The sequence below is a fragment of the Scyliorhinus torazame genome, chromosome 5 (genome assembly GCF_047496885.1).
Source record: "Scyliorhinus torazame isolate Kashiwa2021f chromosome 5, sScyTor2.1, whole genome shotgun sequence".
NCBI classification, from domain to species: domain Eukaryota; kingdom Metazoa; phylum Chordata; class Chondrichthyes; order Carcharhiniformes; family Scyliorhinidae; genus Scyliorhinus; species Scyliorhinus torazame.
Window position 1 is genome coordinate 263,229,634 of NC_092711.1, and position 17,494 is coordinate 263,247,127.

Genomic DNA, 17,494 nt, shown 5'->3' on the forward strand with positions numbered 1-17,494 from the left:
GCTCATACTTAATTTCCGACAAGAAGATGGTGATGAATCGTTGCCTTAAACTGCTGCACTCCATATGGTGAAGGTATTCTCACAATGCGATTTGGTAGCAAGTTCCAGAATTTTGAAACAGTGGCCACGAAGAAACAATGATATGTCCAAGTAAGGATGGTGGGTGGAGAGAAACTTGAAGCGGTGGTGTTCCCATGTACTTGCCATACACACAATAGCATTCAAACTACCCCAAAAATATCAGGTCTAAATCTGGATTTAATAGAATGACAGAGCACAGAAGGAAGTCATTCAGTCCATCATGCCATTACTGGTTAATTTGTAGAGCTACCCAATTAATCCTGCTTTAGAACATAATACAATTTTCTATAAAGGAAAATCGATCTGAAAATTTCTACTTACTCTCCAAGCGTGTCACTGCTTCATAAGATAGAACTGTATCATCCTGGCCCTCTATGAAGGAGGAAAATAGAAAAACATCAGCGGAAATCATCCTCATCAATTAGGTATCATCTTCCCTTCCCCAACTTGCTGCTTCTGTTCTTCCATATGCTGTTCATCTATTTCTGTACAGTCTGCTAAAACTTGCTAATCCTCCAGGTATTCATCTCGAGAAGTAATTAGAATACAAAAGGGAATTAATATGTGTCAGTCAGTCAGTGTTAGTGAAAATTCATAATTTGAATAAAGGTATTGGTTTTACAGGTGAGTTTCTGGTGAGTGTCCCATGTTATGGCAGACGGGCTCGAGCAAATAAAAAGCAACAATGAGCTGCATATTTGTGAAATTCAGCACCAGAATGTCGACCCGAGCACAAAATATATGGGAATGAGCAGTCCAGACTGTCCTGCTCACTGCTAGGTAAATGCAACAAATTAAATGGTCCAACTCAACTGTTCCATCCAGCCTGAGGAGCCTGAAGCTGAAGACTCTGACCGGCTCTGGTGACAGCAAGTAGAGCTAGGGTTCCAATTTTTTCTTTAGTCCTAAATAAAGCTGGGGTCCTAATTATCTATCTAACCACAAAATGGTTGAATAGGGTGATTGCCTCATGGTAAGGCTATGCAGGTGGTCAGTGTTCCCAACTGTTTGTCCCACCTGAGGAGAGGACCTGTGGAGACAAATGACCTGCAAAGGGAGAAGAAAGATGAATGACGGAACCCAAAGGGGTTACTTACTGGAGCTGCTTTCACTGTCACTGGTGTTGGACGTCATACACTCTGCAAAAAAGCAAGGTGCCAGAGTTTCAGGTTATAAAAGGAGCATACAACAGATGGGCTGACTGTCCTTTGTAATGTGTTTCTGATTACAATGTATTGGCACAGTAACTTCCTCCACATTGCTAACACCGAATATTTTCAACTGGGTTTGGAGAAACATGCTGATCATAAATCTTAAACTGATTCTTATTAGATGTTTGTGTTTTCTGAAAAACTATCTGTTCCCTCTGTGGGATGTGATGCTGCTGTCAGTAACAGTTCGGAATATAAAAAGCTCTTGGGCATTCCCAGACACAATCCTTCATTGTCATAGTGAGTATACTCCCACAGGCTGGTTCATCTAATGTTGAACTTGTTCTGTGGTACCCTCTATTCTGAAGAAGTTAACTTTCCTCCTGCACTCTTTCCTACAGCAACATGTAAGGTGTTGGAAAGTGCAGCAGTGAGAGCAGCACGGTGGCACAGTGAGTAGCACTGCTGCCTCACAGCGCCGCGGTCCCAGGTTCGATCCCGGCTCTGGGTCACTGTCCGTGTGGAGTTTGCACATTCTCCCCGTGTTTGCGTGGGTTTCACCAAAACACAAAAGGTGTGCAGGCTAGGTGAACTGACCATGCTAAATTGCCCCTTTAATTGGAAAAGATGAATTGGGTACTCTAAATTTATGAAGAAAAAAAAAAGTGCAGCAGTGACTATTCCTTATGAAAGAAAAGTTCACTTTCATCCACCTGTGCACTGCCTGACTCATCCGGTACCTTCACTAGCTTGGCCCATCTGTTCTGCCAGAGAAAACCTGACAGAAGTGAATCAAGAAACTAAGAAGGATCTAAAATGATGTTTTATTACATGTTAATAGATTAGGAGTGAGCAATTGGTTAGTTTTATGCAGTGTGTAAGTGATGTAATAACCTACAGCAGCACAGCTCAAGGTGGTTAAAATCTGCCGAAGCAAGAGATTTAAGCAGTTCTCTTTATAGGGAAGCTGTTGTCAGTTGATACGACTGAAAATACCCCTAACATTTGTTGATCCAAGAATATTCCCCCCTTGGAATATTGGAACAAAGTGCAGAGATTTGATAAAGATCAAATGGATAATTATAAACCCAACTGTTTATGATCCGGTTTATAGCTCTGATCCCCTGAACTGCAACATCCAATGGGCCACTCTGCCATGTAATTTATGATAGCCAGGAACCTGTCAACATGGAAATTTTTAAAACAAAAACATAAACTAAAACTGATGTCTTTTCAATACCCATTTTCTAAACCACACATATTATAAACTTGCAGAAAAACCTCTTAACTTAGACATAGATCTTTCAAACATTTAAAGTAAATAAAATCAAGCACCTCATAATTTAGTACATAAGTGTAGGTTATCCATTATGTAATTTAGATTGTATTAAACCACTACAAGTGTTGACTCTGAATTTATTATAGAATTGAAAAGCAAAATATTAACTTGTAAACTAGTTTAATTTGCAACACTGGGTCAAACACGGAAAACATGAAATAGGAAGCCCTTAATAACTGATCTATAATGATGTGTGGAACTGGAAAAGTTAATTATATTTCTTGAGATGACAGTGGAAGTGAAGAAAATAAAGGATTGTGTTAGAACAGATGTTCAAATGCAGATGTTTGTGATTTTTACATTCACAAATGTTTGTCTCTCACTTACTCAGGTTCTTCATCCCGTAATAGTCATCACTCAATCCAGGGAACTCCTGGATCCAATCACCGGACAGCAAAAAATTAGAAATAACACAGAAACAAAAGGAGATATAGAAACAGAGGAAAGCAGTAAATTAGCAGCTGGACTCCTGCACAGTGATAGAGCAGAATAGAAGCAGCTATTGAGGCCACTGCAGCCGGTGACGAGGATTCCAGAGATTTTAACTGCTCCACAACATTGAGATCATGGAATTGTACGGCTATTAAATTTAAATTGCATTAAATATATTTGGTGCCAATTCAGATTGAGCAGATATGATGTTGCACACATACTGATAAATTCTGGCAACATTGTTTGAAGAATTATAGCCTAAAACTGTTAATTCGGTGTACACTGACATTATCAGGTCTCACTGCTCACTGTTATGTACGGCAAAATTTATATCCTTTTGCTGTATATGACAGTCTGGAACTGCTGAGGCCCCATTTGGTACAGTTCGTGGAAGGGTGTTTGGAATGTTGGAACCATAGTGTAAGCATGTTAGTGTTGGCATCACACTGAGTTAGTATTTATAGAATGTTGTTCCCTGTGACCAAACTTCACGTAAGCCTACAGTTACTTACGGTCATGATCACCTGTGTGCTCCTGTACAATATTCTCTTTGCTCTTGTAGAAGGTAAACTTTCGAGACAAGAGGATGCTCTTTTTACGCTTGGCCCTGGATGACTGTGAAGGAAAAGAGGATGGATGGAGGGTATAGGAGGATGAATGGATGTTTAATTCATGCAAAACACATTGTAAAGGTGGATCAGCAGTGACATGGTGAGCAAAACCAGATAAACACGGTATTTTTAGTTCTGTATTGTGTGTGGCATCTCCTTTAAATAGCAAAGTTTTTCAGTCAACCAGATTTCATCGAACCAATTCTGCCTGTTACCTGTTGGCATTTTAGGTTCTCCAACAGCACTAGAGCAGCAAGCAACTCTTAAATATCACGTTGAAAGCTTGGGTTGCAGTGAAGCTATAGTCTTACATGTGTCTATCTACTTTTTAGAACATTTGTACTTTTCGACACTTCAAGGAATGTGTAGCAAATATCTGTATCCTGATAGTGATGCAGATGCTTGTGTGTCTATGAAGAGTGGGCTTTATGGGTCATTTTATGAGTTCACCCTGGTAACAGATAGCCTTGCCAACTGGTAGCACATAACAGAAATTCCAATACACACCTACCAGGGATTTTCAACTACAGTCAGAAAATTAGCATTGTACACACTCAAATTGCTACGTATGCCTAAATGTGTGCAAGGTAGGTAGCATTACTGCCACTAGTACAGAATTAAAATTACCCCAAGAATATAGATTTCATAGTAACAGACATATCGATATGGATCTTGGGGAATGTCAAAGAAATCACAATACCAGGAAGTAGATATTCACCTGAATGGTGTCTCCAAGCTTTTAACATTCACTTCCCAAAGCAAAGTGGGCAGAGGTCAAATTCTTTACTAACAAGTTGAAATTAATTGCATCAAGTCTATCCCTCATTGTAACTGTTGTGCAAAGATCCCTGACTGGGACAGCACTAACTCCAATCTAGAGACTGCCTCTCCCATGCAATGATAGTTCATTGAAGCTGATTTGATTTGATTTATTATCACATGTACCGAAGTACAGTGAAAAGTATTTTCTGATATTTGGAGGTGACATTTATTGATCAATGCATTTTCACCTTTCAGTCATTGCCTCACCATGTTTACAAAATTGAAAGGGAAATGTTTGAAATTATAATATTGTAGGAAAAAAACAACAACAAATGAAACAAACCCAGACCAACCACATATTTCGGCCATTGAGATGGCATTTATTGGACATGTTGGTACCTCTGAACATGTTTAACTAGCCTATTTCAATCTTTCCCTTTCTGTATAGTCTGACAACTCTCACTAAAACTACCATAGAAATTGCAGCCTCAGAAGACAGAGGGAGTCATAGTCTTTTCTCTCCCCTTTGTTAAATACTGTAGTAACAGGAGTATTACTGGGTTTGGAATGTTTGGAGTGCTGCAAGCAGGAAGCTTAAGGAAATTCAATGAACATCCCAAGTGGCAATTTTAACAATGAATTACCAGGACTAGAAGAGCATGAGATGTCTCAGTTGTTTCTCCCAACAAGAAGTACGCCTGCCCAGATAATACTAATGCAACCTGAGGAGGCCACTCCCTTTACCTGAAAAATCGTTTGCCCTAGATAGCACTATTATGACATGAGAACTACAATCCTAACTCTACCCCCCACCCCAAACCATCCAGATGCTATCAACACTTCTGAGGAATAGGCATACCAACATCGAAGGAGCGTGCACCCCCTCCCACCCACCTCTGACAGTACTAACATTCTCTGGATCAATCCACCCTGATACCAACCAACAGTTCCATAAGGGTACATCCCCTATTGAAACTAAACATCACTGAGCAGTACATGTCGAGTACTGGCAGTCCATGATGTACCAAACCATTCCCCACCCTTCCTTTTAGGGTCTTGACCCAACCCATCTCTTTAACCATCTCTAGCTCTAGAATTTCCCCCTCACCACACCTTCCCCCCACCCCCACCCGGGGATAAACAAGAAATCACTGGTGGGGTCTATTTTCCTTTGCTCATTCAGTGAGAATGTTATGTTGAGTTGGTCTGGAGTGAAACAAAACCTTTACATTTTAAAATCAGAACGGTCAGATAACCAAATGATAAACAAAATTGAATATCATGAACATTAAAATGACTTGATCTGGTATCAGGTGGATGGAAATGCAAAGGCAGCAATGGTATTTACCATTGGGATTGTAGTTCTGTGATTTTGCTCTTTTAAATGACCTTCCTTGTTAGCAATTAATATTCTAAAAGATTGATATGACCCTACTACTGTTAACAATTTGCATTTCTGTAGCGCCTCTAAATGTGGAAAAAACAAAATAGGCTTACATTAACACTGCAATTAAGTTACTGTGAAAAGCTCCTAATCGCCACACTCTGGCGCCTGTTCGGGTACACAGAGGGAGAATTCAAAATGTACAAATTACCTAACAGCACATCTTTCGGGAGGAAACCGGAGCACCCGGAGGAAACCCACGCAGACACAAGGAGAACGTGCAGACTCCGCACAGACAATGACCCAAGCCGGGAATCAAACCTGGGACCCTGGCACTGTGCAGCAACAGTGCTAACCACTTTGCTACCTTAGGCTTCATCAGAAAAAATGGGTGCTCAAATAAAAAAAAGATTATTTGCAAGGGTGATCAGTAAAACTTGGTCAAAGAGATAAGCCCAAAAAGAGGAGAGGGAAAGGCATTTAGAGAGTAAAATATGGAGAGTGGAACTAAGTCAGCTGACCTTCAGCTACCAACGGTGAAGGGGGTGGGGGGTGTACAAGAGACCAGAATTGAAGGAACAGAGATTCTTGGAAAGACTGGTTGAGGGGGAACCACTCCAGGGCTCGAAGAGGCTACAGAGAGATTAGTCAATATAATAAAGGACATAAATATATATATATTTTAAATGTAAGGTTTTTGACACTGGGAGCGCATTCAACTGTCACTGAATGCAGTGACAACCTTTACACCACTTCCTGGATGTAAACCTCACCTATTCTCTTTGACAAAGGTCACAATAACCTAGGTTTGCTAAACCACACGTACCAGCTCAGAATTAATGCAGTCACTACCACTCTTAGCAGCCAGCTCTGTACAAACATACAGCTGTCCTTGCTAGCTATTCATACGGGCCTGAGAAATGAGAACTGAAGCATTACACAGGACTAATTTTGTAATCCATACATGCCGGAACTGCCAGGAACTGGATTTTCTGGCTTCAGTATTTCAACCACAGCACATGTGTACTTAAGATGCTGGTACCTTGCAGTGTGTAAACCAGCAAACATGCCAGTGGGAGACTAAAATTCTTCCCATGGGAATTAAAATATGTCGAAACTTCTTAAAATTTCAAAATACTTTCATCAAGTCATTAGCCTTTGCCAAATACATAAGGGTAAAAAAGTCCACAAAATACAAGAAAGCCAACATGGAGATATATTAACAGAAACTGTAGCAAATGGCAGAGGAATGGTGCTACCTTACACCTGTTTGAAGGCTGGTGAAGAGGTTGTGCTGTGCATGAAATGTGTGTGAGAAAGAATACCCTTTTGGAACTATAGGCACCCTCATCAGATAACATGAGCAGGGGTTGGAGGCCGCACTGAACACTGACTGTAGGTTACTTACTGTAAGACATGGAAACAGATACAATAAGTGAACACAGTAAGGGGTCTGACAAGGTATCCAAACTGTTGCCCGTCAGTTGTCCACATCAACTGCTCACCCATGCCAAACCCTGAATCTCAACACACCCATACCTCAGCCAGATACGCAGTCAACTTGCAACTTACAACTGAAAGCCTTGTCTCAATCAATCTTCAAAAGGTCTTTGTATTTTACAGCATTGTAACATTGCAAAACAACCTAGCTGCATTTTCACTTACTGACACGCAGGTTGGTCAATTTGTCAAAATGCATGTGTACCTTCAATTTACAGGATATGTAAACAAATCTTATGCCTCAATCACAAGATGGCACAAAATCTGAACTGCTGAAATCTGAGTAGGTCCCAATCTGAGCAAATTGCAGCATTTTTACCCCAACAACCTCAAATTTCAGATCATCCAGAACTGCTGCCATCTTGGCAATAAATCACGTGTGGGTCCACCTCTGGATTCATAACATATGCCGGCATCCTGATCTCTCCTTAAACTGAGAGGTTCCGGCAAGTGCAACTCCGCAGTGCAGAAAATGGGGCTATGTATAGCCTCGGCCTCACGTTCCCCACTGAGGCCCCCTATAGAACCAGAGTGCTGTTTAATAGCGTTGTGTATCTTGGCGCTGCGAGCACCGGGAAACACGCGGCAACACACTCACTATGGGATTTTGTTCCCATTTAGTTAAATTGCGCCCTAAATTTTGTTAGATCTTGTGGGGGAACTTGCCGGCAGAGCCGGAAACACCCAGCAAAACCCGCCACAAATGACACTTAGAAACTTTAATGTTAAATCGTCCCCAATAGCCTCCTGTCACTGTTCGATGCTACTAAAACCAAACAGAATAACAGTAATGGGAACAGGAGAAAAGTGGATGATGAGGCTCAGAATTCTGCCGGCTACGACTAAGGGGAAGAGGACCACAGGAAGAGATGAGAGTCAACAATGTTGCGATAGTTCTTAAATATTGGTTATTTCCCAGCAGTTTCTTTTTCCAAACTTACCCCTTTCATTTCAATGACTCCAGGCCTGGCGTGGAATTTAACGGTTTTTAATCTTGCCCGCTCTTTCTTTTCAACTCTGAGAAATAAAACACAAAATAAAATGACATGAACCAGTGACTAGAAACTGGATGGACATTATCCCCTAAGCCAAGGGCCACTCTGTATGCAGTATCAGGGGACTACACAGAAAGGTATGCAATGCAGAGTGGGTAGTCTTTGTGGCATGAGATATTTGCCCATTTAGTACTCATACTAGTACAGGCCAGTCTATCTTTCCTAACAGAGATCAAACTGAACAGTAAAACGGTATACCACCTTGTAATATAATGTGCTACAATGGAAGCCCTTTTAAGGCAGCCCAAAATCATACCTAAGAATTTGCAATTACACTCCCAGGACATTGCTTGTAGCTTATTCCACGGGCCTCAAGAGTAAACTTAGCACAGTTATACCATTATTATATTTGAATTCAAACCTCATGCAGCGAACTAAGCATGTAAGAAGACATTGGCTGGAATTCTCTGGCCGTTAGATTCTCTTTTCCCGCTAGCAACGCACCTTGACCGCGGGTTTCCCAGTGGCGTGGGGTGGTTTCAATGGGAAATCACATTGACAAGCGGCAGAAAGAGAAAATCCTGCCACCAGCAAATGGTGTGCCATCCGAGAACCATTCAGTTGGGGGACCGGTGAATCCTGCTCATTATCTAGGCTGACAAACAGTGCTACAGTGTTGGAGATGAAATATTAAACTATGGGCGTGAGTCTCCGGAAAAGTATGGTAGCGAGCGGGAATTGCCGCAAGCTTCCTGGCGCTTGGCCCAGCCAGGCCGGCAAGGCAATTCAACGTTAATTGGTCCAGTTAACAAAGCCCCACGGGCTTCTCGCCGCAAATGAAGGCTCGCCAGCTGATTCGCCTTGACCGCGCTCGCCAGTCCCCCTCTAACAAGGTCGAGCAGCATTTAAGCTGAACTTGCTCAGCCAACACCAGCCAGCTCCCAATAATGGCGCCAAGACCAGCCCAAGATTCGGGGATGGTGACCTGGGGAGGCTGCTAGATGCCAAGGAGGCCAGGAGAGGCATCCTGTTGCCCCGAGCGTCCTGGAGAATCAGCCACAAGGCAGCCAGTGCTGCCTGGGCTGAGGGGCGGCAGCTGTCAGCTCAGGGAATGTGACCAGGAGGACTGGCCTCCAGTGCCATAAGGTCAATGACCTACACCGGGCAGCACGAGTGAGTAGAGACCAACGCCCCACCCCCACCGCCAAGGGAGCATCCACCCCCCAACTCCCCATGCGACCCCCAACTCTTCCTCCACCCCCTCCCACTTCAAATCACCCCCACCCTCCTTTCACTCACCCTCCCCTAACCACTGTGAAGCACGCGTTTGGCTAATGATGTCCCCTCTGTGTCTCCTCAGGAAAAGCTCTCCCGTAATCATCGGGAGAGGTTCCAGATTGGCGGAAGGGTGTCGGACTTAAGAGTCCTCACCTCCTAAAAGGAGCATGCCCTGGAGGTGACCGAGGGCAGATAGGGCCCCCACACAGAGGCTGGCGGACGCCACAGAGGTGAGGAACCACCAGGAGGACCTGTTAAACATAAGTTGTTATTGCCTTATTGACTGACTTTGCCCTCCCAATGACCATATTGCCATTCTCCCGCAGGTCCTCCAGTCAACGGCACCGGCCCACCCCGGGCGGCACCCTCTACTGACTCCAAGGAGAACATTGTTATAGTCGTAGCACAGACGCCACCCTCCACCATCACAGATACACACACATGGTGGGACATAATGATAATATTAATCTTTATTGTCTCAAGTAGGCTTACAATGCAATGAAGTTTCTGTGAAAATACCCTAGTCGTCACATTCCGGCGCCTGTTCGCGTACAGAAAGGGAGAATTCAAAATGTCCAAATTACCTGACAGCACCTCTTTTGGGACTTGGAGGAGGAAACAGGAGCAACCGGAGGAAACGCACACAGACACAGGGAGAACGTGCAGACTCCACACAGTGACCCAAGCTGGGAATCATTCCTGGGACCCTGACACAGTGAAGCAACAGTGCTAACCACTGTGCTACCGTGCCACCCATGTTATTGGACAAGTTTCTGGGGCACAATCTGCCGAGTACCACACTGCTGATTATGCACATCAGGTGGAGGCAGGAACCCCCAGGTGAGACAGCAGTCAGGGCTGCTGGATCCCAGGACGCGACCCTGTGGTACAGAGGTACACAGAGACGATAGGATGCAGCCGGAACATTCAGCGTGAGATGTCAGTGTCACTCTAGCAGATCCATAGCCACTTTGAGGAGTCCCTGAGGCTATAGGCTCAGGAGATGGCGCCGGCAATGGGTGGCACCGAGGCCAACACTGCCAGGGTGGCGAGCGCAGTGGAAAGCTTGGTGCACGACATTGGCACCATGAGCGAAGGTGTTCAAGGCATCGCGCAGTTGGTGACGGCCATGGCTGAGGGCCTCAGCAGAATGTCCGACTCGCTGAAGGATGTCACCCAGTACCAGGCCGACCTTGATGAGGTTCTGCGGGACATGTCCCGCTCTCCGATCGGAATGGCCGAGGCACTGCGGAGCTTGTCCCAGTCACTGGTGGACATGGCTGAAGCGCTGCAGAGCATGTCACTGAGGAGCATTGCTGAGGGCATTGACACGATGGTGCGGACTATGGGAGCCACCAGGGCTGACAGAGCCAGATGATGCAAGGGCAGCCGGGGCTTGAACCAGCTGCCTCTCTGTCCCAAGGTGAACCCCAGAGCCCTATGGGCACCGAGCAGGAGGAGGAGTTGCTGAATGCCAACCCTGACCAGTCCCTTGGTGTAGCGACAGCGACCAGCTCCTCCGAGTTCCACCCCTCTGGTGAGGCTGCGGTTAGGTAATTTGGAAATTCTGAATTCTCCCTCTGTGTACCTGAACAGGCACCGGAATGTGGCGACTAGGGGCTTTTCACAGTAACTTCATTGCAGTGTTAATGTAAGCCTACTTGTGACAATAAAGATTATTATTATGATGTAGACAAATGTGAGCCGGAATTCACCCGCTGTTGGGATTCTCTGGCCGGATTTGGCGGGACGGCCCGACGCCGACGCCAAGAGCGGCGCGAACCACTCCGGCGTCGGGCCACCCGGAAGTTGCAGAATCCTCCGCACTTCCAGGGGCTAGGCCAGCGGGGTTGGCGCCACGCCAACTGGCGCTGAAGGGCCACCGTGGGCCGGCGCGAGCTGGGGCATGCACAGAACCGCCGGCATGTTCTGGCACAAGCGCAGAACCGCCGGCATGTTTCCTGCGCAGTGGGTTTCTTCTCAGCACCAGCCATGGCGGAGCCTTACAGAGGCCGGCGCAGAGGGAAAGAGTGCCCCACTGCACTGGCCCGCCCGCAGATCGGTGGGTCCCGATCGCCGGCCAGGCCACCTTGGGGGCCCCCCCGGGGCCGGATCCCCCCATTCCCCCTCGAGGACTCCGCGAGCGGCCCTCCAAGCTAGGTCCTGCCGGGATGGAGCATGTCCATTTCACACCGGCGGGACTGGCCAAAAACGGGCGGCCGCTCGGGGCCCGGAGAATTGCCACCGGGGGGGGGGGTGCTGCCCCCTCCCGAAAACCGGCGCCGGAGAATTCGGCAGCCGGTGTCGGAGCGGCGGGGCGGGATTCACGCCCCCCCCCCCCCCCCCCCCGGCGATTCTCCGACCCGCCGGTGGGTCGGAGAATCCCGCCCTCTGTTCCTGCCTGCAACGCACTTGAGAGGGTCGATGGATGGGTTCACCCCCAGGTGGTAGCCATTTATTGATTTCTTTAAGGCGGTTTGATAGGGAGGGGGTAAGGGGGTTAAAATGGGGAAGGCGGGATGTGAGAAGGGGGTGGTATCAGGGGAGTGGGAGAACTGGGTGTTAGTTTATTGAGTTGTATGGTTGTTCTTTTGACTTTGTTTGTATATATGAAAATGCCTTGAATAAAAATGTTTTAAAAAAATATTAGAACCCTTCCAGCAATAGCTTGGCCCCAGTGACAGCAACGGAAGGTATGTCTGATTGATTAGTTTTATGTGGTATTTGATTGCAAAAAACATATTCAATGCTCTTCATTTAACATCGGCATAAGATTGTTAAGATCCACGTCAACAGGCAGATAGTATATTAGTTTTCACATTTCATCTTCAACAATGTAGCACTACCTTAATATTGCACGTAGTGTCAGTCGTGACAATATTTTCCTCAGCCTAGATTATGTGCTTAATTTCTGGCATGAAGCTTGAATCCATAATGATGCATTACTAACTGAGCTAAACTGATCCTTGAGGCCTTATTTTCAGGGTAAAGGTTTTTGACTGGGTGATTTCTCAGGTTGGTTGAATGCAGATTAATATTTTAAAGTTAATACTGGTACTCTTCCGCCAAATATCAAAACACTTTCTTCTGTGGCCAATATACCAGCAGTGTTCAAAGGAAAGGCTAAATTTAACCATTTTATCATTCACAACAACATTTGAATTATGATAAGCAGTAACCTAGCCTGGTCAATGGCAAGAGTTTGATGAGCATCTTTAAATCAAAGCCTGTAATTTTGCTACTGGCAGGTTGGCACACAACTGTGTTGCCAGTGCCTCACCAGTTTGAGGTTCCCTTATTTTAATCTGGATGGTACATTCCCAATGTGATTTGTGTCACTTGGTAGTAGCATTGGAGGCATGATTTCGGGGTAGAAGCAATAACTGTGCATGTATAACTTGTTGAAGCAGCATAATCATCACACAGCAGAGATATTAAATTGATTTTTCACATCAGTTTTCACAAAATAAATTTGAAGACAAACCCCAATTATATAACAAGTGCTTAAATAAAATATAACACCGAAAAGTGTTTTTTTTATTCGTTCATGGGATGTGGATGTCACTGGCTACGCCAGCATTTATTGCCCATCCTTCAGGGCAATAAATCCATTGCTGTGGATCTGGAGCCACAGGTAAGGACGACAGATTTCCATCATTAGAGAACCAGATGGGTCTTTACGACGTTTAATTCCAGATTTTTATTGAATTCAGGGGCGAAATTCTCCGTTATCGGCGCAAAGTCCGCCGATCGGCGCAAAAAACGGCGTAAATCCGACTTGCGTCACGTCGGAAAAATGGTTCGAAAGTCTCCGGCCCGAAATGGGCTAGCAGCGACGTAACGGGATCCACGCTTGCGCACGTGGTTGACGCCGTGCAGCGTCATACGCGCCGCAAGACGTGACGGCTCATAAGGCCGCGCTGCTCCCCCCCACCCAACCGGAACACCCGACCGCAACACCCGACTGGATGGCTGGCCGCCGCTCAGCCCCGAGGTTCGAGTCACGCGATGTGGAGGCGCTCCTGGATGCGGTGGAGCAGAGGAGGGACGCCCTGTATCCCGGGCACGGCCGTAGAGTTGCCCCACGCCACAGCCGGCGTCTGTGGAGGGAAGTGGCAGAGGCCGTCACCGTTGTGGCCCTGACACCACGGACAGGCACCCAGTGCCACAAGAAGGTGAACGACCTCGTCAGAGCAGGCAGGGTGAGCCTCCCCATATCCCCCCTCCCCCATATCCTCCCCTCCCCCATATCCCCCCTCTCCCATATCCCCCCTCCCCCATATCCCCCCTCCCCCATATCCCCCTCCCCCATATCCCCCCTCCCCATATGCCCCATATCCCCCTCCCCCATATCGCCCCTCCCCCATATCCCCTCTCCCCCATATCCCCCCCTCCCCCATATCCCCCCCTCCCACATATGCCCCATATCCCCAAGTGAATCCAGCCCTAACCTTAACCTCTGCAATGCACGCGCAACCGATGGCATGCATTCATATACCTGCCTAACAGTGTTGCCTTTTACCCCTGCCACCACGCCCCCCCCCCCCACAGGAGAAGCGCGCACACAACAATAGGGAGCATGTGAGGACTGGAGGAGGCCCCGCTGATGAGAGGCCACTGACCGAACACGAGGAAAGGGCCCTAGAATTGGCTGGCGGACCCGAGGACCGGGAGGTTGCTGATGCAGAGGTCGGGGGCGTACTAGCAAGTGAGCCACCGACAGCCCGTCCCCATATCCCCCCCTCCCCTATATCCCCCTCCCCCATATCACCTGATCACTGCCTGCGTGTCTAACCATGCATGCTTCATTGTGTATCGCAGGACCAAACGTCCAGGCACCCATCCCCGCAGATGCAGACCGCCCGCAGGATGCCCCTCGGAGGCCACGGGAGACAGAGAGACCCGGACCCTCCAGCATGCGACGCCCGCAGGATGCCCCTCGGAGGCCACGGGAGACAGAGAGACCCGGACCCTCCAGCATGCGACGCCCGCAGGATACCCCTCGGAGGCCACGGAGAAAGAGAGACCCGGACCCTCCAGCATGCGACGCCCGCAGGATGCCCTCGGAGGCCACAGGAGACAGAGAGACCCGGACCCTCCAGCATGCGACGCCCGCAGGATGCCCCTTCGCACACACCACGGTGAGACGGAGAGACCTGGAGCAACAGGGGGACGACACCCCCGTCACGTGCGGGAGCGACCACCCAGCGACGAGGGGGGGGCAGCCACAGGCCCCCGTCACATCCGAGCCAGGACAACCACTACCCAGGACACCACTACCCAGGACACCACTACCCAGGACACCACTACCCGGGACACCACTACCCGGGACAGCACTGCCCAGGACACCCTTACCCGGGACAGCGCTACCCAGGAAGACGAAATACCGGACAGTGACTCAGAGTGGATGGGTGGAGACGAACCCCCACCCCAAAGTGCCATGGACTCAGAGTGGGACGAAGAGCATGACACAACGCCACTGCTGGCACCACACCCTCCAACCATCGCAGAAACACTCACCTCGGTCGGGCACTTTAGTGATGAGGCGTCTGGTACACTCACTGGTGCGCACAACACAGCCGTCCCGGTACAGCAGGTGGAGGTAGGAGCAGCAGAGGGGGCCGGGCGGTCCGGAGGGCAGCCAAGCCCAAGCGAACATCTGCCGCCCAGATGGATCCCGGTTCCCTGAGTTCCCACACCCACACATAGATCCGATGCAACCACCGACCCGGAGACGAGCGAAGTGGGTGGCGGCCGGCTTGCGGCGGCTGCAGTCGCAGGTGGAGGAGTCCACCCGCGTCCAGGAGCATGGAAGTGGTGGAGCCAGTCATGCGTGCCCGATCCGCGGTGGAGGCAATGGGTGCGACGGTGTCAGACATGGGGAATGGTTTGCGAGGCCTGGGGCTTTCCGTGCAGGCAGCGTCTGTGGCCCAGGACATGGCTGCCCTCTCACAGGAGGCCATGAGCCAGTGCCAGCGCAGATGGCAGAGGCGCTCAACACCATAGCCCAGTCTCAGCAGGCCATGGCCCAGTCTCTGCAGGCCATGGCCCCAGTCTCAGCAGGCCATGGCCCAGTCTCTGCAGGCCATGGCCCAGTCTCTGCAGGCCATGGCCCAGTCTCTGCAGGCCATGGCCCCAGTCTCTGCAGGCCATGGCCCAGTCTCAGCAGGCCATCGCTGAGGGCATCGGCGCCAGTGGCCATGTGCGAGCAGGTGGTCCGCACTGTCACAGACAGGGTTTGCCCAACCCCCTGGGCTCCATGGCTGCAAACACTGCAGACCCCTGTCGATACCAGCACGGGCCTCCAGGACTGGCAGCGCCAGATGTCGGGGGGGCGTCGGATGGCCAGTCCGTTCGCATCCCCACCCATGTAGAGGCCTGGGGGCCATCGGGCACCCCGAGGGAGGAGGAGGTGGTGTGGTCCGTCCCCGGCTCCCCCTGTAGGGGAGGTCCCGGAACACCGCGACACCTCGGACTCCCCCCCCCTTACGTCCCAGGTGCATCGGGTGGGCAACGGGCAGGACAGGCTGGCAGCTCGCCATCCCAGTCGTCCGGGCCGCAGCCTGGCCCATCTAGGCCAGGACGTCCCAGGAAACGGCCGCCAAAGGGATCCAGTGTCAGAGGGCAGGAATCACAGGAGTCCACCTCCAGTTCTGCTGTACTGTCTGGGAACCACGTAGACGTAGGTCTAAAAGGCCCGTAAGGCCAAACAATTAGACACTGAGTAAGTTGGCACGGGGTGCAGGGCACAGATGAGTTTAGGGGCTAGGGCACGTGCATGAACTCCATTTGGTTATTAAAGTCAATATTACACCTACAGAAGCTGCCTTTGTGCTCTGTCCAAAGCGTGCGGGGGGTGTCCATGTACGTTGAGCGCAAGTGTGTGTGTGAGGGGTGGTCTTACCTCAGCCCAGGTGAGTCTGCCCCGTTCCCCCTGGGCCGCCATCAACATCCCCCCGGGCAGAGGACGGGACCGTGCGCTGCAGTGTCACAGCCGCATGCAGGGATGGTCCGGTGGATGGTGGTTACTGTGGGCCATGGGTCAGACATAGTCCAACGATGTGGAGCCAGGAGCTCACTGCAGGGCGGATTGTCATCATCCTCCATGGCCTGCAATAGACACGCCTCCACCCGCAACTGTGTGAGGCCCGGCCGTTGTGCCGCAGGTGGATCGGCAAATGGGGGGGGGGATGGTGTGCATTCGGGTGGGGGTGGGTGGGGTTGGGGAGGGGGGGTGAGGGTGCTGGGTGGGTGGATGGGTGGGGGGTGTGGGTGGTCGGCTGGTGCCATGGTGTGCGGTCTGTAGCCATACTACCCGATTCCCACGCCCATCTAGTCAGTGAAGTGGGCGGCTATCAGTCTGTGCAGTGCCCGCAGGGCCAGCCCGGTAATGTGGACAGCCACCCGCCTGTGTCTACCCCGTCTGCCCTGACCATTACCCCCATCCCCCTCATCTGGGGAGGGACTGCGCCTCTTCCTGCTGCTCCTCCACTCCGCCCTCCTCTGCCTGCGGCACATCGCCCCTCTGCTGGGCTATGTTGTGCAGGACGCAGCACACCCAACAATTGATGCGGCCGGACCCTATCTGACCGATACTGGACGGCGCCCCCAGAGAGGTCCAGGCACCTGAAACGCATCTTCAGCACGCCAAAGCACCTCTCTATCACTCCCCTTGTCGCTACATGGGCATCATTGTAGCGGTTCTCCGCCTCATTGCGTGGCCTCCGTATAGGCGTCATCAGCCACGATCGCAATGGGTAGCCCCTGTCGCCCAGCAACCAACCCCTCAGCCGGGGATGGCGTCCCTCGTACATGCTGGGGATGGATGACCCGCGACAACACGTATGAGTCGTGTACACTGCCTGGGTAACGGGCGCAGACTTGCAGGATCATCATGCGGTGGTCGCAGACCACCTGTACGTTCCATCGAATAGGTCCCCTTCCTATTGGTGAACACGGCC

At 49.6% G+C, this 17,494-nt stretch overlaps 1 protein-coding gene across 15 annotated transcripts in view; it reads right to left on the bottom strand.

Annotated features, from left to right (window-relative positions):
- The window catches only part of dlg3 (discs, large homolog 3 (Drosophila)), a 1,021,949-nt gene that overhangs the window by 70,588 nt on the left and 933,867 nt on the right, over window positions 1-17,494 (bottom strand). For 10 of the 15 annotated variants that reach the window (XM_072505485.1, XM_072505481.1, XM_072505478.1 and 7 more), the window contains 4 exons: window positions 8,202-8,277; window positions 3,516-3,618; window positions 1,179-1,220; window positions 403-453 (listed from right to left, as the gene is read on the bottom strand). In XM_072505485.1, coding sequence (XP_072361586.1) covers window positions 403-453; window positions 1,179-1,220; window positions 3,516-3,618; window positions 8,202-8,277 — 272 coding nt within the window. Of the gene's footprint in view, window positions 1-402; window positions 454-1,178; window positions 1,221-2,898; window positions 2,945-3,515; window positions 3,619-8,201; window positions 8,278-17,494 lie in introns of all 15 variants that reach the window. The other 5 variants (XM_072505480.1, XM_072505486.1, XM_072505482.1 and 2 more) reach the window with 3 other exon arrangements.